Source organism: Taudactylus pleione, unplaced genomic scaffold (genome assembly GCF_031769625.1).
Source record: "Taudactylus pleione unplaced genomic scaffold, aTauple2 ptg000282l, whole genome shotgun sequence".
NCBI classification, from domain to species: domain Eukaryota; kingdom Metazoa; phylum Chordata; class Amphibia; order Anura; family Myobatrachidae; genus Taudactylus; species Taudactylus pleione.
The window spans coordinates 16,335,679-16,360,288 of NW_028284684.1; the positions used below are offsets into that span (position 1 = coordinate 16,335,679).

General features: G+C 39.9%; 1 protein-coding gene across 1 annotated transcript in view; it reads right to left on the minus strand.

Moving 5' to 3' along the window:
• The window catches only part of DNAH10 (dynein axonemal heavy chain 10), a 270,391-nt gene that overhangs the window by 67,182 nt on the left and 178,599 nt on the right, over window positions 1-24,610 (minus strand). Inside the window, exons 45-54 of the mRNA XM_088482144.1 lie at window positions 21,131-21,276; window positions 19,844-19,996; window positions 18,752-19,012; window positions 17,897-18,069; window positions 16,515-16,608; window positions 12,184-12,351; window positions 11,846-12,034; window positions 11,593-11,764; window positions 7,648-7,851; window positions 1,716-1,796 (exon numbers count right to left, since the gene is read on the minus strand). Of these exons, the coding sequence (XP_088338270.1) occupies window positions 1,716-1,796; window positions 7,648-7,851; window positions 11,593-11,764; window positions 11,846-12,034; window positions 12,184-12,351; window positions 16,515-16,608; window positions 17,897-18,069; window positions 18,752-19,012; window positions 19,844-19,996; window positions 21,131-21,276 (1,641 nt within the window). The remainder of the gene's footprint in view (window positions 1-1,715; window positions 1,797-7,647; window positions 7,852-11,592; window positions 11,765-11,845; window positions 12,035-12,183; window positions 12,352-16,514; window positions 16,609-17,896; window positions 18,070-18,751; window positions 19,013-19,843; window positions 19,997-21,130; window positions 21,277-24,610) is intronic.

A 24,610-nucleotide genomic window follows, 5' to 3' on the forward strand; every position in this document is an offset into this window, starting at 1 on the left:
TGCATCATAAAGCATAACCACAAAAATGACTACAGGTACTGATAAATTACTATGGAATGACATTTATTACTACATCATAGGCAATTGTATATCTTGATCTGGAAATTTACTCTTGACCAGATATTAGAGACAAGTACTGTATCTATTTCCATACTGATTTATTGAAAGATATGACACCGTAGTTCATAATAATCATTTGGAAGGTGATAAGGTTTTTAAGGATCACTAATCATAACAATAGTTTATGCTACCTTTATTACATTTTTTAACTGCCGCCTTGTGTCATTTTTTTGCTGACTTCCTTGACCCCCTCATTGATGTCACATCTTCCCATACCACCGGGTCATGTCACAAACCAGCAGATTATGAAAAGCTCATCACATATACTGTACATAATATTGACAAGAGAGCACCCTAATAATTTTGTTAGTTGGCTTGTATGATTGTGATTGTTTTCACAGTTAGAGTAGGTACCAGCTTTTTATAAGCCTGATGCGGATGACTGATTTATTATTATGAAGAGAATAAAACATTTTTAAATTAAAATCTGATTTTAGTATTATTATTATTATTATTATTATATGGTAGTTTTTTTGGCCAATGTAATGAAGTGGTTGCATAAGGGCATGTTCAAATATTTTTTTAATAAAAAAAAAAAAAAAAAAGTAGAAATCCTCTTTAATGCCTTCTGATTAAACCACTGATACATTAAGGCTGAGAAAAGCGCTAAGGACTTTCCATCCTATGTGGTCACAGATTGATTGTATTAACTGGAATCATTTTGGAAGGTATGGATACCTGAGAACTTTATCCTCTTGTGAGCTGCATTATTGGATATTACCAACAGCTAAAAGGCAGTGTGTATACATAATGGTACCATCTTGGATACTTTCCCAGAGTCGAAGACTTATTCTGCCATTGACTCTTTGTTGCTCAATAATGCAATATGTGTATTTTAGGCTTTTATTAACATCTAAGATTCCTATAAGCCCCCATTCATCCGAGATGGATTGTCGCAATTACCAAACATGTTGGATTTTCCCGATTTATGGATCCTGACCACAATATGATCGGGATTGGCAAATTGGGGATGTTTAACATGAACAATTTTTTAGATGGATCGGCGATCATCAATGGCCACCGATTGCCATTTCCGGGGAAACGGTCGCCTGATGTATAAGGCCCTTAACATCTGATAATTCATCTCACGAACGCTCGGTAGCTGTCTGATCGGATTTAACCATCAGCTGAGAGGAATTGTATATCAATTGGAATTATTGCTTTTTACATGCTTCTTATTAACATTTTATGCTGATGGCAAAAGGATTTCATCATTGAAGTTGTCTGGTTACTAACTGATATAACACATTTTCCCTTTAGCCATGTGGGACTAATTATTCCTTATATAAATGGTATGAATCTATAAAATTGTTTTTACTTGTGTTTTTTATATTAACGTGTATGGACTACTTGTCTATTAAAAACGTACATTTATTGTGAACTGGCAGAGCTCTTTATGTCTAATTATTTATAGTTGGCCAATGAGAGCCTGAGGGATTTTTATTGTGCAATCATTTGTCATACTCTTACAAGCGCCTGGGCTGTAAGTGGATTAAATGAATCTTATCACATGTACAATACATATTTCCATTAGTATTATCACAAATATTTAAACACAGTTTTACAGAAAGCACTGTAGAACTTAATACACTCACCTAAAAATGATTTAGCAACAGCATATAGAGCTTGTGGTGGCCAAGGTAGGAACCAATCAATGCCAGTATTATTCACCAAACCTTGTCATACAAAAAACAAACAAAACACATTTGCATTAATGATTATGTATTATTATAGAAGTAGGATATAAATCATTCATATACATTTTATATTCAATTTCCCTATTTAAACCTGTTGAGGATATATTTGCCAATATTTTCCTTGGATTGTTCCAAATATGTTCTTAATATATCATTAAAGCCTGATTAAGATTCTGTGCACATTTGTGTTCGTTAATTCCATCGCTACTCAATTGTGCTTTAACGGATGAACAGATGAGGGGCACACTGCCGATAGAAAGGGACTGGGAGAAGTAGAGCATATTCTACATTACTGCATTCCTGCTACATCAACTGTATAAGACAGCCATATGCACTGCATAGAGTTGGACTGAAAACCTTTACCATAGCGGCCTATGGTACACTATATGCTTAATCCAATTAGGGGGGGCAAACTGCCCTGCTGTTGCCAGCGTGTCTACAGTGTTGCAACGGCAACTTGCCCCCTTTGCAACTAATTGGATTGAGTCCTATGGGCGGTATCCTATTAGCCACGGTAATTTGTTGCAGTCAGTGTTATTTTTCAGCAGGAACAAGCAGGAACTCAGTTCCTCAACCTCTCATTTACTATGACGTAATGTCCTGGGCTAAAATGTATTTTCCATAAGTTAAGTTTTATTTTAAAGACCCTTCTGAGTGCCTTCATTTCTAAATACGATATATATGCATGTACAATATATATATATATATATATATATATATCTATATATATATCAGGGAAAAAAATAAATTAAACATTTGAAACATTGGCATCCATATGTATCCAAATTTGGTGATTGATATGTAAAAACCGAGTGCCGCCTGAATCTGTTGGTGTGTCTGGAGGCTATGCTATTCCCGGGAGGGCACCCAGGTAATTAATGCTGCTAGAATTGGGATTGGAGTGCCAATCAAAATTCTCTATATTTTTATATTATTTATATTATAATATTTTTTATATTATATGCACTGTATATATATATATGCACTGTATATATATATATATATATATATATATATATATATATACATATACACATACACATACACAGTCAGGTCCATAAATATTGGGACATTGACAGAATTTTCAGATTTTGGCCTCTATTCACCACCACAATGGCTTTGAAATGAAACAAACAAGATGTGCTTTAACTGCAGACTTTCAGATTTAATTTGAGGGTAATTACATCCAAATCGGGTGAACGGTGTAGGAATTACAACGGTTTCAATATGTGCCTCCCAATTTTTAAGGGGCCAAAAGTAATGGGAGTATCAACTCAAAAGCTATTTCATGGACGGGTGTGGGCTATTCCCTCGTTATTTCATTATCAATTAAGCAGGTAAAAGGTCTGGAGTTGATTCTAGGTGTGACATTTCCATTTGGAATCAGTTGATGTCGACTCTCAATATGAGATCCAAAGAGCTGTCACTATCAGTGAAGCAAGCCATCATTAGGCTGAAAAATCAAAACAAACCCATCAGAGAGATAGCAAAAACATTAGATGTGGCCAAATCAACTGTTTGGAACATTCTTAGTTCAACAATCAAGAGAAGACTTCACAAGAGTGAATATAGAGGGTTCACCACAAGATGCAAACCATTGGTGAGCCACAAAAACAGGAAGACCAGATTAGAGTTTGCCAAACAAAATCTAAAAAAGCCATTACAGTTCTGGAACAACATCCTATGGACAGATGAGACAAAGATCAACTTGTACCAGAGTGATGGGAAGAGAAGAGTACGGAGAAGGAAAGCAACTGCTCATGATCCAAAACATACCACCTCATAAGTGAAGCATGGTGGTGGTAGTGTCATGGCGTGGGCATGTATGGCTGCCAATGGAACTGGTTCCCTTGTATTTATTGATGATGTGACTGCTGACAAAAGCAGCAGAATGAATTCTGAAGTGTTTCGGGCAATATTATATGCTCATATTCACTCAAATACTTCAGAACTCATTGGATGGTGCTTCAGTGCAGATGGACAATGACCCGAAGCATACTGCAAAAGCAACCAAAGAGTTTTTTAAGGCTAAAAAGTGGAATGTTATGCAAAGGCCAAGTCAATCCCCTGACCTGAATCCGATTGAGCATGCATTTCACTTGATGAAGACAAAACTGAAGGGAAAATGCCCCAAGAACAAGCAGGAACTGAAGACATTTGCAGTAGAGGCCTGGCAGAGCATCACCAGGGATGAAACCCAGCGTTTGGTGATGTCTATGCGTTCCAGACTTCAGGCTGTAATTGCCTGCAAACGATTTGCAACAAAGTATTAAAAAGTGAAAGTTAGATTTAGGATTGTTTAGTTTTTGTCCCATTACTTTTGGCCCCTTAAAAAGTGCGAGGCACATATAGAAACCATTGTCATTTATTCACCGTTCACCAGATTTGGATGTAATTACCCTCAAATTAAATCTGAAAGTCGGCAGTTAAAGCACATCTTGTTTGTTTCATTTCAAAGCCATTGTGGTGGTGAATAGAGGCCAAAATATGACAATTCTGTCAATGTCCCAATATTTATGGACCTGACTGTATATATATATATATATATATATATATATATATATATATATATATATACATACACACACATATACATACATATACACACACTTGTTTTTCTACAGCTCCACCCCCAGTAGCTCAACCCACAGTTCCTGAATCTATTCTAATCTTTTCCAGCTATTTAGTACTGGTCGTGGCTAAGTACAGCTGACGGGGCTATTCAATTAGCCCCGACTCCGGCACTTATCGTGAAAACCCAAATCCCTGTTAAGTAAACATTATTACTCCGATCACTGGCGCGAAAACACATAGGTCCCCAGATTTCGTGGATCCTGCATGCGATAAAGGGTAATGTGCCGCACAAAAAAAGGCCTGGAATTGGATAGTCCGATAATGACCATCGGGCATTTATGCGATAAAAGCCTGTTTTTTTTCGTGCTGCAAATTACAGCAGGTAATAGGATACCCTCCTACTGTATGTGTTTTAAAAGGTAAAAGACATTTGTAACTAACTTGCGAATCAAAATAGCTTATGCCTCTTGCAATCACATAGTATGTTAGGGGTCAATGTATTGTGGCATTTTATAAAGTTTACAGCTGATTTAGCTTGGTTACAATAAATTGCAGTCAAAATAATTTATTTAGGCTTAGCTTTGGTTCACTAACTGGATGAAAATCAGTTGTAACAATTAGTTTACGTAAAACATTACAGAATAAGTTAATAAATTGTGAGATTAGCTAAAATGCATATCAGACTACCGATATAACATCAGAGTGTATATAATACATATGGATTTTTCTTTCAAAAACTAGACGAATGGAAGAATTATTACAGGTTGAGTCTCCCATATCTAAACATTCAGAAATACGGAATATTCCGAAATACAGATTTTTTTTAGAATGTCTGAGATAGTGAAGCCTTTCCTTAATGATGGTTCAATGTACACAAACTTTGTTTAAGGCACAAAATTAATAAAAAATATTGTATAAAATTACTTCAGGCTTTGTGTATTAGGTGTATATGAAATACAAATTAATTTCATGTATATACACAAACTTTGTTTGAGCCACAAAATTATTGAATATATTGTATAAAATTACCTGCAGGCTGTATGTATAAGGTGTATATAAAACATAAATGCATTCTGTGTATATATTTGGGTCCTATTCCCAAGATAATTTATTATGATATGCAAATATTCCAAAATACAGAATTTTCCGACATCCAAAAAACCCCTGGTCCCAAGCATTTTGGATATGGAAGCCTCAACCAGTATAAGTAAAGATTAATATAATAGGTGGCTATCTAAGCACAACAGACAATGTGACTGAGTATGACCACTGCTTCCTGGACATCAGTAATTGTGTACCCATGACCAGGGGCTTCTACCACTTTCTGCCACCCTGTAAGAAAGACTACACACACCATTCCCTTTCACAGATGGATTACTGTGCTTACTAGTTGGAAATTCACTACCCGCATGAATTAAAAAATAAACACAATATAGATAAGATGGTGATTTCAAACCGTGACCCTGTTAACCTGATACTGGGCATGTATAAGAATAAGTTGGCAGATGGGAGGGCTGCGGCTGCTGAACAGGCTCAGAAAACAAAATGAATTATTGCCCATCCTGAAATGATATATTCAGCTTAGTGGCAATGGAAGGTGTGTCAAATCACCCTACAACATAGCGAAGTTATGTTAAAACACCCTTTTAAGGACAGGATAGATTAACTCTGATATAGGGAGGTTTGCTTTAAATGGGAAAGGGGTGTGGGTGGGGGGGGGGGGGGGGAGAGAGGTCTACAACAAATGTCCTATTTAAACATTTCATGGACATAGCAGACACCAGATTTTCAGTTAAAATCATAACTAACTTTGTTTGGGCGGATGTCTTATTTTCTTCTCTGTCTGTATTCTTATGCTGATTTTAAAGTAACACTAAGAGAAATGTAAGTTTTATGTCAAGTTTATTTTCTGCCAAATTTATTGATTTTTTAATTTTTTTTTTCCCCCCCAAGATAAAAAATTTCACCATATTTGCAAAAAGATCTTTGTACCAATATTTTGTATCAATTAGCTGCAGGAATTATATTTTTTAACCCTCTCAGGTTTTATCAACAAAAACAAACACGTCTTACTGTCATTTGGCTTTAAGATGAGAAGCTTAATGCTAAAAATATATCATATCAATTGACTCAGCTCAGTACCTAGTCATTCTGCTAAGGCGGCAACTGAAATTTACCCTTCTCATCCCCCCATACACAAACTACCAACACCATTTACACTGCACATAATTTATGTCATACTTACTGAATTTTAATATCTCCTCTCCGGGAGGTGCTGGGAGAGGAGACACAGCCGGACACTTGGGGGCGGGACCAGGTTCCTATGTCATTAGTCCCCACCCCCATCACAGCAAACTGTGCGAATTGCGAGACCACGATGAGGGGCGGGGCTAAATGACACATTTTTGCATAATTTAGCCCCGCTCCCTCTATACAGAGCCACGATTCCCAGCAATTATCTCCCCCATCCTGCCCACCTCACTAGGTGCACTTTAAAAAATAAATATAAAATGAATGTATATGAAAGGCTGTGTTTTACTGAGCTGAATACACATGAAATAACCTTTATGCTTGTACTTAGCCAACTATGGGCCTGATTTACAGTTGTATGCTAATCGTATTGCTGCTGCGTCTTGGTACGCAGTGGTAATGCCTCCTGCCAGCTCCTGTGATCCGCTGCTGCGTCCATGAACATCAGCCATCTTAGTAACCCTCGGGTGACTTTCACGCTGACGGTGCCAGTGAAGCTGCATCGCCACTGGCCTTGGCAAGCCCTAAATTAGGGCTACCACAACCCTCTTTTTTTGAGATGCTGGCCGTGATCGCCCCTTCACGCCCCAAAATGTTTGATTGACATGCTGTGGCCTCGGGGGGCACAGTTACAGTCGTCGCACACAGTGAACAGCACGTGCGCGGTACAGATGCTGCGCAAAGTGTGCATGCACCGATTGCCCACCATCTGGGTTGAGTGTAACTCTGAATCAGGCCCTATAACCATGCTCTCTCTCCTCTGCAGCAGTCTGCCATGCTAAGAGGGAGGTGATTCTCTAACTTTCAAAATGTAAGTTTAGTCACAGTTTAGAACAGGTGATGTGCAGAAATGCACTAATGCGCTATGTCTAAGCACTATTAGATCTACCAGCAAGGTAAATTATATTTTAAACTAAAACATTTGCAGTTTTTACATTATTGCACATAATTTTGCCCCCCTCCCCGCCAAGTTTACTGCCTGCGACAAGTGCCAAAAGAAGCTTACCTGGGAAATTTCTGCATCTGGTTCTTAATGTGTCACCAACCGGGGACATTCCAAGTAAGATGTGAAGGTTGTTGGCGCTCTTGTTAACAAAAAACTGCCAAATGCTTTCCTTGGCAGGACCCACTCCGTGTTTGCCGGCTTCATCCCTGACTTGGCTTAGTATAGATTCCTTCTCATCATCTAAGAAAAGCGCTGGAACCATTCCTAAACAATGATCAAACAGCATAATGTAAGGTGCTGTCATTGTGTATACACTTCTGTATCCTTGAACCTTCCTTCTAAATAAGTGTGCAAAATGTACTGTAATGCCACAGAAGGACTACAATTAGTGTTCGGTGTTCTGTATCTAGTGGAACAATTCATGAAATGGACTGTATCTATATTCTGCATGTGACTATGAAATTTAATGGCTGCATTGTGTATGAAGCTTTGGAGCCCTTCCTGTTGCTCCAAAGCTGCATGTAACTTGCGATGAATCACAACCCACATTATAATTAATAAAGTTTATTAAAAAGCTGTAAATATCTAGGCCCGAAGTGCAAATGACAGTATATGACTCAATGCCTACATTTTTTGAGCAAAGGTGCATGTTTTCTGGAAATCTCAGTATTATCGCTTCAAGGTGGCAACATCTGTGAAAGGTCAGAGGGACTGCAGAGTGCAGACTAGGGGAACTCATGTGCCACATGTTAGTCACAATCAAAAACGAAATTTAATTGCACAATTCTTTCAAATGTTACTCTTCAGAGGAAAAAAGCACATTTATAGGCAGGATTTGATCAATGTAATGTAATGTTCCAATGTAATATATGTGTCATATGTAAAAAGACAACCCGTCCTAAAAGCAGGATTCAAAAGGAAAGTTTTAATCACACTATGGTCCCGATTCCTAAGCAAGTCCAAATCTCAGACAGATCTCACGGATATCTGCAAACCGCGCATTCGCCGTGGAAAGCAGATGCTGACTGCGCATGCTCCGCACCATACATACGCACATGAACAGAGAAAACGGGGGGTGGCGGTAGTTAGAAAAATGTAGACGTGTGACCGTTTAAACACGGTTTCATGGGCGTGCATAAATTAGCCATTGTGATCTCCCCAGAGTATGAGAGCTCTCTGCGTGTCAGGAGAGCTGCAGTGTTTGCGGCTGGTCAGGCTTCGCTTACATGTTGCGTGGCTGCCCGATCTGCGTCAATGGTACCGATGTTTACGCTGTTGCACGTTGTTGTACAGATATGAGAAAGCAGCAGTGGGCGTCCCTGTGCTCAGTTAAGCTTTGTAAGGCATTAGCATATTTTAGCAAATGCGAGCCATAAGAGAATGCAGTTGCAAATGCACTAGAGTCCATCTCTAAATCAGGCCCATACAGTAGAAGTGTCTGCTACCTGTCAGAAACCTAAGAAACAGGTACAATCTGTATATTATGCCTGCAGATTAGCCATGTACAGAATTGTGTCCTTTTAGGTAAGAATGTGTATACTAAGTTATATTTTTTTGTTATATATCATGTTTGTATGAGTTCTAACTTCCACAGCAGCAGTGCTTTGTGCTTACAGGTTAGGATGGAATTGGATGAATAATTAACAGTTTCATAGAGATGTGTTATGTTAATGTTATATCGCTTATGTATTAGACTTCTTATAGTGAGTTTAGAACAAAAATAAAACATTGTTTCAACAAGATCAGGTCATAATTGTATTATTTTCTACTTTTTTACTATTAAAGTGATGTATCCCAGATAAATGTAGTTGTCCTCAGAGTCACAGTTAGTTGTTTGTGAGTGATGCCCTCACCAAGGGCGTAAAGCAGAGGGTGTGGCACTGTCTCTACCCCATGGCAACTGTTTTTGGTTTGCAGCGTACTCGGAACAGCACCTTAAAGCCTGCAGATCCATCAGAGAGCAAATTAGTAAGTTTTTAGGAGCTCCTGTTCCAGACAGTGGCCTGGGCCGCTCTTCATGATATCATGGCATCATTGCCTTGCTATTGTTCTGGTTGTCTTTGTGTGGATTTTCTGGCTCCTTAAAAAAATACCAAATAACTGTTTTCTAAATAACTGTAACTTAGTGAATATATATCTGAGCTGTAGGGCTACCAGATTTTGCTTATAATGAGATATGTGCAGTGCCAGACTGGGGCTTGAAGGGCTGATAAGAATGCAGTGATAGGGCCCCATGCTTAAGGGGAGTGGTCATTCACCAGAGGGGGTGTGGCCAGCCATCACAGATACTTGGCTAACAATTAAGCAAATCTTGGTGTAGTTTCTATAGAAGGGAACACAGCACCATGTTCATCAAGGTTCTGCTCCATCAGGTAACTGACTGTATAATAGAGTAACTATGTGTAATTTAGAGGAGAGGAGTGGGCCCTCAGACAGTGGTACCCACTGGGGATTTCCCCCGTACCCCTGTGGGCCAGTCCAACCCTGGATTTAAATAAATCTAATAAATGCAAATATATGGATATCTTTAATTAACAAAGTCTCTCATTCTCAAATAATGTGATTTTATATTATTTTGTGTCCAGTGCTTCTTATTCTATAACCTTCAGTGCACTTTTATCTCCATATGAAGGTCCTGATCGGGACTCCTGATTCTGGGTTGTATACAATTCTGTCTGAGTACAGATCTTGTAATTTGTAACAAATTGTGCATTCACTGGGGTCTGCATAGACAACTTAGAGCATCTTAGTTGTGGCTTCAGTCACGCAAAACAGCTCCTCCCTGAGCATCAGCCGCACCGATCGTCATTCTAACTCAAAATGTGGGTCTTGTTCACATACTGTACATAAAACTGGGAGCGACAAAACTACTTTGCTAGATTACCATTTGATGTGCAACATTTGTATATCTGTCTGCGAATAAGTCTGGATCTGCATACAAAGTACGGGGATGCAGCGGCTGCGGCTCTTTCTCACTGCCAAGTTCCATTGTGCTTCATTTGCAACTTTGTACGTGTTTAAAACTAATTCCTGTGCAGCTAAAGTCGCAGCCCAGCGCCTCTAGTGCACTGTGAGTGGTGCTTTGCTGCATCTGATATGTGAATAAGAAGCAAAATTTATGAGAAAGACGTACTGTATGCTACATCTCTCAAAGCGGCTCAGGCAAGCCGGGCATCTCGCACCGTATAGCGTATGAATGCTAAGTATATGAGTACACATCTGGTACTCCGTAACAAGGCATAGGGTAAAATTGCCATGGACATGTGGATGGAATTGGGGGCTATTCAAAGGAGAGCGTTTGTAGATATATCCGTCTGGCTTCAGTCGTATCTACAGCACTTATGATAGGCTGATGTAAACGCATACTAATGAGGAGGAGACTTTAGCCTGATCAGAGGATGAACGCACATCTCCAATAGTTAGGGGTCTGCGCAGGACCTGTTCTGCGCATTTGCAGAACAGAGCCTGTGATCTTGCTCGCAGACCCCCCAAGGCGCAGCATGTTTGACATGCTGCAACATTTGGGGGGCGGAGTGGGGGCATGCCCGGTTGCTGGTTCCGGAAACGGAAGCGTGTCGCCTCGATTTCCTGGAGAGCCAAGGCCAGGGTCTGTGGACGCAGATTTCTGGACTCTTGCGTGACCAGATACCGGTCATGTTGCGGGAAGCTTCAGCTCCCACAGCCTGACCAAAGCAGAAACTATCACGATCATCGGTCACAATGGTCATCCCAGCCTGCAAAGTCGGTCACAGTGCTGGGATCACAAATGCAGCAAGGGGGTGTCTGACATTTGGGGTTGTGTGTGGCTCTGCAAATCCGTCCATCTCTGAATCAGCCCTAATTACACTAGAAGTTGGATGGGGGTGGTGCAGTCGCATAGATGCCTCCAACTATGATTATAGGCGGAGATCCGCATTTATTTCCGAATATGGACAGCGTCTGCAATTGAGGTCAATTCATGTGCTATTCTGAAAAATGTCCAGAGGTGCTGAATAAGTAGCATACCTGATGTTAGCATGTTGTTGATAAGTTCCAGAAATCCATCTTCTGCCACATGAGCATCTGTAAAGAGGAAAACCATTTTCTTGTTCTCCAGACCAAGTTTCATGTAAAGAGTCTTCAGATCTTCGCGGAAACTGTTCTCTCCATATCCCCGGCTAAGAACAATTTCAAAAACCTAATAGAAAGGAATTGTCTTTACAGTTACCTGACAGCTCTGGAAATTCATCTGACACAGCTAAATGTAATTTAACCAAACCTCATATCCAGCAGCAAAGGCAGCTAATCGAGCAAGAGATTGCTTTCCTGAACCTCCTACGCCAACCATCAGAGCGTGTCCTTGGTCCATCCTTATAATGCGGTGTATACGCGTTAAATGCTCGAGTGCATCATCAAAAAGAACCAAATTCATTTTGGTCTTGTTTTCATTGTATTCCTCAAGAATTTCCTGCAAACAATAATCGTTATATAGACACATTCATTTGGTATTGAAGAACAAAATAAAGCAGAGAGCTCATAATCAGGTATATACTGCAAAGCTTATTATGTGATAAAGGCAGCTCATGTTGTTAAAAATATAAGGTTGGACCATCTCACCTGAAAGAGAGCTTTAGCTGCATCGTAATCTAAAATGTCCTCATACACTCGTGGTTCCCCTTCATCCATTGCTGTTCTGTAGTCTCCAAATAGAATGGGGTCTCTCATGGCGTGATCTAAGTCTGCTTTAAAGTGTTCCTCTATCAAACTCTGAATGTGGCCTTGTACCTTTATGGAGATTAGAAGCATGTATTAGTCAATACTTTTTGTTAAATGTAAGTATTTACTGGATAATATAATAATATGTGTGCACAATCTATTGTATAGAAGGTACTCTACTTTGTGCTACTTGGAAAATGTCAGGATCTACCAGTATGCAAACTCATGACCTCTAAATTGTGCAGTCTCTGTACATTGTTCTGTATTCTGCTCTCCCTGCCTTACGTTACCTGTGTAGTGTGTTACCAGAGCCAAGTGCAGCTTATTTGTATTGTTATACCAGCATCCTTCAGCTCTATATAAGGCCTTTCCATGGCCTTGCTTGTTCCTATGGCTTGTGGCTGGTTCCAGTCCCCAGATTGTGCTTAATTTACATATTTATGCTGAGGGCATTTTGCCACCCTTTGTCCTTATAATGTGTTGACCAGTGCTCATGCTCCTAAATGTCTTATGCACATGTTATGAGAGTGTCGCAGGATGTGGGTGAAAGTGGTTGCGCACACAGACGCTCAGCGGCTCACAGAGGAAGCCATACTCGGATGGAGAAGAAGCACTTGCCATTAGGTTGGTGCAGGTTTCAAAGGTGCGACCTATGGTGGCATCTATAGCGGCACCAAATGGGTATTACTGCTTGTATGGACACTGACAGTGGACATCTCAGTCCTTGCACATTCGGACGCATTGATGTACACAAGGGAAAGACGATTTATTGGCATTTCCATGAAGTCGCAGATGGGTGACCTGAAATAGACTCAGCTGTGGGCACTTCTACATCCATCTCTGAATAAGGCCCACTGGGTTCTATGGGAACGTGAGCTGCTAAAGATCAGAAACACAACTTGTATGACTGATAAGAGAGTCTCTCTGGCATTGGCTTCTGCCTTATTTCTGCCAGCATATCTGCCTTCTGCTGGGGCACTGCCTTTGCAGCTTGCATCTTTGTGTATTTATCTTATATCTAAAGCTGGCCACACACATAGCGATATTTTACCCGATCTGGCCGATTCCGACGCATTGGAACGACAGATCGTGTAAAATATGGCCAAATCCTGAGGAAATCGTGAGTCCCCACTCACGATCACGATGTGATGCGCGTCCCCGCTGGTCGAACATCGCATCTTCAGATCTGCCGTGCTTTAGGTCAGATCTGACAATCTAGGACCCGATGCACTGTGAAAGTCTGCAAGCAGGAAAGATCGTATGAAGATTGGACACCAAATTGTGTGCATATCGTGTGGAGATCATGTGCAGAGCTGCCGGGGAGAGTTTCAAGGGAAATCGTACACATCGGCTGATCGTGTGCACATCGGTATGTGTATGGGCACCTTAATGGTGCATACACACGGTCAGATTTGTCAGATGTGTCATATGAACGATTTGAACTATGAACGATTTTTGACTGCATTAAAATGAATGGAATCGTCCAAATCTGACTGCAAACACATCGGATGTCAGATATTGTTATCTGACAAGCGGGAACGCGCATCGTTCATCTGACAAACATGTCAGATTTTCCTTCAGATATGAATATGAACGATTGAATAATTTTTAATATCGTTATCGATCAGATCTGAAGAAGAATCTGACCGTGTGTTTGCACCATTATTATTGTTCTTGTCTATTGTCAGTTGCCCTGTCATTCTTCTTTTCCCGAGTGATAATCTTGGATCTTTGTCTATAGAAATTCCTGGGTTGTTCCCAGCAATTCAGTAGCAGGCATTCTCCCTCAAAGAATGGTACTGTAGCTGCAGTAAAACCAGAGCCACATCAAGACCAATACCTAGGTTCTCCACTAATGTAGATACAGCTCTCTAAAAAACCTGCACTGTTCCTAACTATGTTGTCTGTTAACCTCTTCCACGGCCGTACTGGACCACTTGTGTACAGGGGAAATCTCTGGTGGGCCCCACTGCCTGAGGGCTCTACCTGTCCTTTTGGGATTAGTAACTTGGTGGAGCAGGATCATGGATGCTTCGTTTGTTTTCTTATGGAAACTACAGTACACCCATATTAGTCCTTCTGTCAACCAAAGTGATAACCCTGCCCCCTCCTTTATAAATGGGCTTTGGTCTTTGCATGTTCTCTTTAATGGTTGGCCAAGTCACTCTTTGTTATATAGCCACACACCCTCTTGCGGCTTGCCACATCTCTTAAGCACGGGCCCTTACCACTTCAATCCCTGGTCGGCCCTTTATGCCCCAGTCCGACACTGACCTCTTCAGTACTATTCTCTTTTTGTAAAGTTCCTGGATGCTATTCTACTTTTTTACCACTAGACTTGTAAAGTATCAGCTTCTCAGAGCACTGTTGCTCTATTCTACATTATAAACCTCTTAACTACTTTAACTAATGTGGCAGAAAGTTGGCAAGCGGTAACATGTAAAAAATAAATGTTAAAAACACATGTTAAACAGAAAAACACATAATGACTGGGAAAACCTAGGAATCAAAATCACAGAATCAATTATATACATTTCAAGGGCAGAGAAAAAAAACTTTTTTTTTATTAATCAGACAGGGCAAAAACAGTCAATAAACAAAACAGCCTTCTGTGAAAACTACCTAGAGCTTGTCCAACAAATGTAGACAAACTAGAATACATGTTGTCCTACTGTAGTGGAGAAATGGGCAGCACCCAGTGGCTCTGTTTGCAGAAAAGTATCAACAGATTATTTACTTAGCAATACAAGATAAAAATTATATTAACCTTATAATATTGGTTTGAAAAACTGGATGTATCTATGTCAAATGTTTATGTTTTACATATTTGTGACTAATTTTGATTTGTACGTCCTTAAGTTAATATAATTTTTTTTTTTTTTTATATTTTCTTTTTATTTAATGTCCACTAGTGAAACTAATAGATCAGTTTCTAAATATCTATAATTTGCTGAGGTTGTTAAGTTGTCCACGACCATATAAGTAGTGCTTGATTCTATTAAGTCACTAGGAGATTGTTGTGGTAGACCTCCATCCATGTCTCATTTCAAATTAAGAGATGTTCATGTTGTCTAATGGCCTGATCAGCAAAGATAACAACTGCTAATACGCATGCAATCGGCCAATTGTTGCGTACTGCACATGCATCGCAGTGCGTGAGCGCGAAATGGACACTTTGATCGGGACTGCGATTGCAGTGACTACACAGACCCATGGCAGAGCGATTGACAGGAACTACTGTTCCTCCATATTTAGTTACAATTCTCTATTCCAGGCCAGGTAGTAATTGGGGAGTGGACGAGTTTGTTAGATTAAATGACTAAACGCAACCTTGGAAGAAGCAAAGACTTTAAGTGGGGATAACCCTACACACTGTGCAATTATTGTTAGTTCCCAAATTAAATGTAATTGATGATAGGACCACAATTCCCATTTCAGAAGTTAAAAAAGCATTTGTAAGATCTAATTCTTCTTGAGTTCACCAGCTGGCTGACACTGATGGTTCCTGAGAGAGACAGCTCACTCAGAGCTTTGGAGGGAAATCCGAGTTAAGGATTAGATGTGTAAATTAGGATGTACAATGTGGTCTGAAAATAATTTCCAGCACTGTAAGTGTGGGGTGCAGAACTCCAGGGCTCTTAGCGATCTTTGCTGAACCATAGGCAGAGGTGGGTGAATACTGTTCCTCCGTGAGGAGGCACTGTTACCAACTCCCTGCCATGTCCGTCCATATACGTGCAAGTAAAGTTGAAAGGTACCATAGTAGCTAATGAAACGAGGAAGTTAAAGACCTACATCTACTTCTAAGCAAAATTTCTTGTTGTAGCCCCAAATGTTCAACAGGTCTGAACTTATATAGGCGCAGAGTTTCATTTGAGGCTTTTATCACCTCAAAATGCGAATACTAACCTGCCCACACGAGCCACACAGTCAGGTGTGCACACGAGATAAATATAAAACGGCTACTTGGAAACATTTTAAAGAAACTTGCATGCATTTTAAAGAAACAACAAAAAATTAGTCAACTTCACTATTGCTTTAAAAAAAAAAAAAAGAGTTCTTGACAAATAGCTTTCTGTTTTTTACTGTTAGCTTAACATTATTTTAAACCTGCATTGAAAGGAAAATAAAATGTTTAAATATTTATATAACTTTGTGTTTGCCTTTAAGACCGTGAACTTATCCTGCAGAAATATATTAATATTATTAATGATAATATAAGTGTCAATTACCACTTTCTTATCGTCTTCATTGATTAGTCTATCATGGAAAACGCGTAGGGCCTCATTCCGCCATACTCTTACCATCTGTGCCACTGTCTGAAATCTTAAGTACAAAGTAAAATATAGTGATCAGAACACAGGAATACAACTTGCTCTTTTACATAGAAAGTGAATTTACAAAGTATTTAATAACTACTTCATTGAGAAAATATTAATGTCATTATGGACTATACAGATGTTAAATCCAGCTATAACTACGGGCCCTTCCCTGTGTAAGATTTCTTTTTCACATCCGAAAAGTTCACTTCTACTGCAGGGAGGAATAAAGTTTAATATCATACTTGAGTTAACATACAGAGCCTGATTCAGAGGTAGGAGCAGTGTCGATGTGTGACGAAAGCGGCCGATGCTTTCAGTCTGAGCATGTGACTGAGTTACACTGCACATGTGTCCTAAACGTAACCAGACGTGAACGACATTTTCCGCAGTTGTACGGATTTCAGCAGCTATGTTCAGATGGACATTCAGCGCCTCTATAGGGCTGGTGCATGTCCGATGGTGAGCCTTTGTACGCACAACGGTGGAAAAGGACCGCAGCTGATTGCTGTCTCTGTACGAATCCCATCGGCTGTGGCATTAACATAAAGACGCAGTCGTGCTGCAGAAAAATATGCAGTCGCAGCTGCATTAGCGTCCACCTCCGTATCAGGCCCACAATAACAATCTGCCCATAACACCGCTAAAGGCCTGGAGTATTTTCTGTGCAGCTTCCTGCATATAGCCACACCGTCAACTGTTTTTCGGTCTGCAGCCGCACCCCTCATCGCTAGTTTCGGGCACTTACACCTACCATGGGTGTAAGAGATCAGTCTGAATTAGGCGTCTCATTGCCATCGCATGCCTCAGATGGCTCATCGATCACCATCATAGCCATATGCCATCTAAATAAGCCTAAGCTTACTTAGAATGACAACTGGAACTGCTCCGCCAGGGCCAGGAAATCTGCATCGGAAGACACAGACCATGGCCTTTGCACGTCTATGTTCGGTTTTGTAAAACAACAGCGCCGCCATCACCACCCCCAAACGGCTTACCGGGGAGCGCTCTCTCAGCACCTATTCTGCACATTTGCAATTCTCCTGCCATCAGGCTTGTAAGCAAACCATCGGGTGTGTATACAAGTCTGAATCAGGCCAATTGTTGCTTTTTTAACAAATGCATTTTACGGCTGCAATTCGAAGAGCCACTGCAGCCAACTCTGCATCAAACCCATACTGTAGTGCTACAATAAAACATGCTAAACAAAAAGAGCAATGAGCAATATCCCAAGTCATTGTGAATCAAACTAAATCTAATAACTGTGAAGAAAATAAACACACAGAAACAAATACCTTTCTGGGGTCGTTAAGACCAATCCATTAAATACCCGGGAGAGATCTCGAAGGTTAAATATATAATGGAACTTTGAAGGTGTTGGAGGAAGATCCCGAACAATCATTTTATAAAGCTCCAGAGTACAAGAAGTCAACTTATCACAAATGGCCTGGATATCTTCATTAAAGATCTGTGGAGGACAGTAGCACATTCATAATTTGGATCATTTTTATTTAAAGTATCCTTATGTTGCTATACGTTATCCTGATCACAGTATTGACTGTTCCTACAAGCCATGTACTGGATTTACATATTGTATAGAAGTATAGTACAGATGTGTTCTCATACACCTAGCCTCAATACGTCATGCGCCGTGAGAGACTTGGCATGAGCGAGCCGCCAGGTACCATACAACTCGGCTTGCGTCAAGCGTCTTTTCACATGACGGATGCGCAAACTGCACTGATTAATTTGATATGCGACACTTGTAAATCTGCAGTTTGTCTCATCAGTTTGCGACTAAGACGCATTTTCAGGCAAGTAAGATGCTTGGCGCACCGATAATGGCTGCTTGGCGCGACTGCAGCAATAGTTTTGTAGGGCGCAGATTCAATTAAGCCCGGAATCCTACGGGATCCATTCCGGCAGCTTCCACTTGTTAACTACAGAAGGCATAGTCTGCCTATGGAGGTACGGGCAAAATCAGCCGACCGTAAATTAGCAGAAAAATGCAATGGCAGCCAGCGTATAACTGTATCTGGCCGTTTAGTGGTTCTAAATGATGTTAAATTCTTTTTTTGTATATTGATCCAACAATATGTACATAGAAAATAAAAAAATCTTATTGATTAAGTCTGTGATGTTCAAATTACCATTATGTGTCCATGTAAAATAGAGAAATAAATACGGTGCAAGGACTCTTCTGAAGGGAAAAGTACATTAAATACGGTAAAAAGGGAAATAAATCGTGTGTCCACTTCATTACGGCCACCACCAGCTTTTCCCATGGCAGCTATAAATCCAAGGTCCCGGAGATACTTGCAGTTGAGCTCCTTGCCACGGTCATACATGCCTCCCTTCTCCAGCAGCAGCTTTAGCAGGGCAATCGGCTGCTGTGTTCCATATTCATCCACCTGTGCGTGAAACGAGATGAACATTAGATATTGATATGACAGTTGTGTATACCAGACATTTATATTTGATTACTAATCGTCAGTCATTGAACATTAAAATATGTTACGGTACACCTGAGGGAAACTATGGATCTCAATATTAAGTGAAAAAATCATTAAAATATAATTCTATAAAACAACAGTGTTTCTGTAATTAAAATGGGCCTTCGTTCTCTGGCCTAATACATTGGGCCTAACTCTGGGTCACATGCAGTCCGTTAGATGGGCGCAAATAGAAACTTTTAACATACTGGGCAGAATTCAATTGTTTTTTCACGCCCGATCTCCCGTCTAAAGTGACAGGAGATCGCGGGGCCCGGTTCAATTGATTAAAATATTGCGATCACAAAAACTGCCATTTGGGCGCCCAAACGGGTCACTTTTCTCGGGAGGGGGGGGGGTGCGAGCTGAAATGCCGGCGCTGGCAGCTGATCAGGCCGACAGGAGCAACAATTGAATAGCTCTGTCGGGTGCGTAGGTGGCAGCAAACAATTTCATTCTGCCCACTTCGTGAAACAGGGCCTTTCTGGTCAGTAATCGGGCAGGAGCAAGTGCCAATACTAATGCATTGTGTCTTCTTGCTTGAAGCCATACAGATTCTCACATTAGCCTTACAGACACTCGCATTAGCATAATGTAGTAGATCTGGCTTCAGCCGCTACCCGCAACTTTGACTCAGAATCAGGTTTATATTCTCAAGTACAAAGATCATACATTGTGATGAGTATCCAGGCACAGATGGTTGGAACCAGTATTGTAAAAGATACCACAAAATGTCACAAATAAACTAGCCTTTGGCATATTCATGTCATCCATGAACACTAGCAACCTTTTGCCCATAGGCGGCCCATAGGTATCCTTTGTACGTTTCTCTACATTGGCTTCCAGATTCCTTTGGATATCCATAGAGGTTGTACGAGAGGAGAAATTGATAGTCAGAAGAATCTGCCAAGACATCAAACATACAGGATTATTTGTTTTTTCATTAACTGATTATCTTTATATTTTGGGGGTTTAATACTCACAGTGTAGGACATATGGCAATGTGGGCAATTTGCCTTCAATAGATATGCCTCCTAAGTCCTACTACACTTATCTGGGGATGTGTCCACATCTAATTATGTCACAAATACATGAACATGATCTTACTGAACCAAGTAAGGACTTGCTTGCCCCTGCCACCCCATTCCATTTCCCCAGGTGTAAGTGGATGTAAGTCAACTATAGGCAAATATCTATATTTGGATATTTACTGTGCAAGATGCACAGTATATATCCAAATATAGTTATAGTTGTCTATAGAGTCACTGCAAAAGGGCAGATTAAATTAGTCGTGGTAGCCGCCGTGAGGTCACAGAATACCAATACTGCTGGCAGTCTATGGAGGTGTGAGCAGAATCAGCCTACAGTAACTGTAATTGAGGTCAAATATTCAGTAAATAATAAAGTATTACATGGGCGCTTCAAAAATCACCCTGGCAAACAATGCAACCGAAAACTCCCAAATCATTGTCTATTAAAAAATTACGTGCACCTTGGCACGGAGTGTGTTCTTTCTTAATGAGATATCAAGAACAAACAAAAAGAAACAATATTCATATTCTTTAGCATTAATGTAAATTCATATACTTATCAATTAAATAAAATATAATAAAACACAGGCTCTTTCGGCTGGTTGGTATAAAGTTTAATTCTTCATAACAGCCTCCATAGCGTTGCATTTTATTCTGTTTGAAGTATAATAGGCATTATAGGCGTATAACAGTTGTCGTAATGGAATCTGCCCCTAAATGAGCAAACCAGGTAGAAGTGAAAGGTTCTGAGATAAGGAGTAAAGTAAGGAGTGCTCAGGTGTATCGAGGAGTATGGAAACAAAAGAGAAAGGAGAAGAATCCTACAGGAAAAAGAAAACTACCAGACGTACTGGCAAAACATATATGTATTAATAATACAATTACTATAATTGAATAGCAAAGGAGCCATTTCATGGACATATGTATTTAATATAATATGAATACAAAGGATATAATACCTGAGTCTATGATACATGTACACACTATTTTTTTTCTGTAACTATACCGTGTTATCACTGTTTAGGTTCCTTAAGAGGTTCATTGTAGTTGCGGTCTTAGATGTACCAGATTCACCAACAAGAACTACAGGTCGTTTAATTTTTACCATCTGCTCCAAGAGCCATGTGGTGCGTGTAGTGTCTACTGTGGGAACTAGAACACATATAAGATGGTCATCAGTATAAATATATATTTAAATAAGTTTAAGTTAATAAACTGTAAAAAAACAAAAAAGCAGAATTATAGCAATTCATCATCCATTCCTCATTAAAACCATCAAAAGAACATTGTTTAGACCAGCCTATGCAGAGCTAACTCAGCACACGTCACTATCCAAAAGATGTTATGTTTTCTTTCCCAGAAGTCTTTGAGCCCCTTCACACTCCTTCTGAGGAGCCAGTTTAATTTCAAAGCCTGACTAACTCCATTCAGGGCTTAGTAATTGTTAACAAATCCTTAGAGAGGATTTTAGCATCAGCCTTCTCAGCTAAGCCCTGCAAATGCCAGAGTCCAGTCCTGGGGGGGATCATAATATGCTTTTTCCTTTCAGGAGGAAGGAGAAGTGGCTGATAATGTGGTGGATTCCTCGTATATGGACAGAGAATCTCCTAGAAGGTCGGTTGTGTAAAACCATATACAGAAAGTAAGCCAGGTCTTTTGCATTCAGGTCAGTAAGGAAGAACAATTTATTTATTTTCTATCTTTTCCTCAACCAGATGATTTACTTTGTGAGGCATGAGTAAATCTGACAAGAAATTCAATGTTTTAGACATGTTATCCACTTTGTAGTGAGTATACTAAAACCCTCCAAAGATGGTTGCCCTCATAGCACACTTGTCAAAGACCACAACTATTCAGATTCCCAAAGCTGCGTCCTTTAAGGATGGCACAGAAAAGAAGTACAAAGCCATCTTAAGATCCATATATAATGCCTCTCTTAGATCCTCATTAGCATTGCTTGTGTTAACAATGTGATAGAAAAGTGGTCACAACAGCTTTCAGAAGATACACAGCCTGGTAAGACACAGTCTGAATTATTGACATTGGTTGACTACATCTGGCATGCAAGTATCTGGTCGATGCTGCTCTTGATGCACAGCTCAGTGGTTGTAGTATGATATATACTTTTGCTCAAGGCCTGGGAAGCTGATGCAGAGTTTAAGAGGACTCTTGAATCCCTATCTTTTGCAGGTAATGTCTTGTTTATCCCCGTACTGGATAAAATTAATAGTCAGGCCGATGGTGAAATTAGTTCTTTGCAGTCTGTTAATGGGCTTCATGTTTTCAGATCCTAGATTTCATTCCTTACCTTTCTAAGAAAAAGGTAGGCTTTCTAAATCTAGAGAGTAATCTTTAGCTTCATGTACTGTAGTTGCAAGTAGACTTGGTCATCTAAGGAACCAGGCTACAAACCCTTAGAAAAACAGTAAGCATAATTGCCACCTAGAAGCACACTTGGTGGTAGTCCACCAAATTATTTTATTTGAATCAGTGATTCAGTTCCATCTCAGATGCCTGGGTGAGGGAAAGCATTGATCTGACCTACATTATAAATCTACTGATGTGCACAGTCAAATGTCTTTTCACCGAAGAAAAGACCAGACAAAAAGAGCTCTGAGTAAGGCCATTCAGTACATACTTTCCTAGGGGGTGTCCATTGAAATCCCGAAAGAGCAAAAGTAGTTGGGATTCTATTGAAATCTCTTCCGGGTTAAAATCTATATTGATCTTTCCATCCCATTTTAACCCTAAAAACCCTAAACATCCAGTTTTGAGCGGATATGTTCAAGACAGAGTTTATAAGAAAATTCCTAAAAGGCATGGGACAATACTATTTCAAGGTCTATATGGACATCATGTCCTTTGCATGTCCCAATCTGGAAAGGCCGTCAATTACTTTTTAGATTTGCATTTCAGTCTTCTCATTATAAATTTCTGGCCTGGCTATAGCACAGAGGCTGTATGCAGTTATGGCCACTCTTCTAAGGTGGAGGCAATCACTCATAGCTGAGTGCTCCTTTAGTCAGGGTAGAATCCTCGAATTTACTCAAAGACCAAATTTAAGTGACGGCCTTGACACTCGATTGGCTCAAGAATCTACAAGAAATCTATCTTAGTATCGGCAAAACAGATGATTTTAAGGGCTGTTGTTCAACACAGGACATCAGACCTCTTGTAACCACAACTGGTGAAGTCTCTGTTGACTCTCAAATGGATTTCTATTCTGTTTTCCATGAAAGGGAAGATGGTCTAAACCTTCAAGGCAGTGCAATTTGGAAAGTTCTAGTCAAGGGCATTCCTGATAGAGATCATATCAAAATTTTAACAAATAAGACCATCACCAGACATCTGAACTTTTGTTACTGCAACTGGTGAAGTCTATATTGGTCCTCAAATGGATGTCTATTCTGTTTTCCATTAAGGGGAAGTTGGTCTTAACCTTCAAAGCAGTGCAATTTGTAAAGTTCCAGTCAATGGCATTCCATCAAAATGGAAAAAGTAAGACCATCACTTAATCAGTCAATTCATCAGTCTCAAAGGGCAAATCCATCACTCCTCTGGTGGTTCAAGGTCAACAATCTTCAAGGTCAACAATCTGAACAGAGATTTGCCATTTGGAACTAGACAATAGTGACAGATGCCAGACTTTAGGGCTGGGAGGGATATTGCTCTTCAAGAGAAGAGAAATTTGGTCCTGAAAATCTGAGAACACATTCAAGCATACTGGTGTCTCCTAGGGGCATTGCTGAGCAGCTGCATGAGGTAGCCATCATACGCCTACCCATGCATTCACAAAATTGTACAGTTTGAATGCTTTTATTAACAAACATGCTAGTTGTGGACACAATGGGATATATTTATTATACAGTAGTTTATTAAAGCCATCGATCATCAGCGATTTTGACCAATAGTTTTAAAACGGCAAAAGAAATTCAGCCTAAACAAGCCTGATTTCCTATTGCCATTTTAAATCTATCTGTCAAAGCCACTAATGATTGGTGACTTAAATTTGAGTCAGACTTCTTAAAGTTCCCAAAGACCTGACTGAACCCACTATACCCAAGGTTCTTATGTCCACCTATGGATATAGAGAAAAGGAAGTAACCTAACTACAAAAGATTAACTCAGATTTCATCTCAGTTTGTGTACCATGTGTATAACCGTGAATGCTAGGTGCTTTCTTTGTTGCTTATGCATATATTGTTTGGAGCGTTGTACCTGCTGGAACAGAGATGTTTTTTATGCTTTAATGAAGCCTAATAGTGAATGTATATTTTGCAAGCAAAATACATGGTTTAAAGTATGGGTGTAAGTGTATGCGACATATGCCTGGCGTAAGCCGTGCACATATATTACTGGTGCTGACCTGCAAGCAACTTGCGATAGTTGCAGTATATTTTAGCGAACGCATTTAAACCTGCAATTTGGGGCACATTTACATCCTGCTCTGCATCTCTGTAATTTCTAGTTCATAAAGCGTATTTAT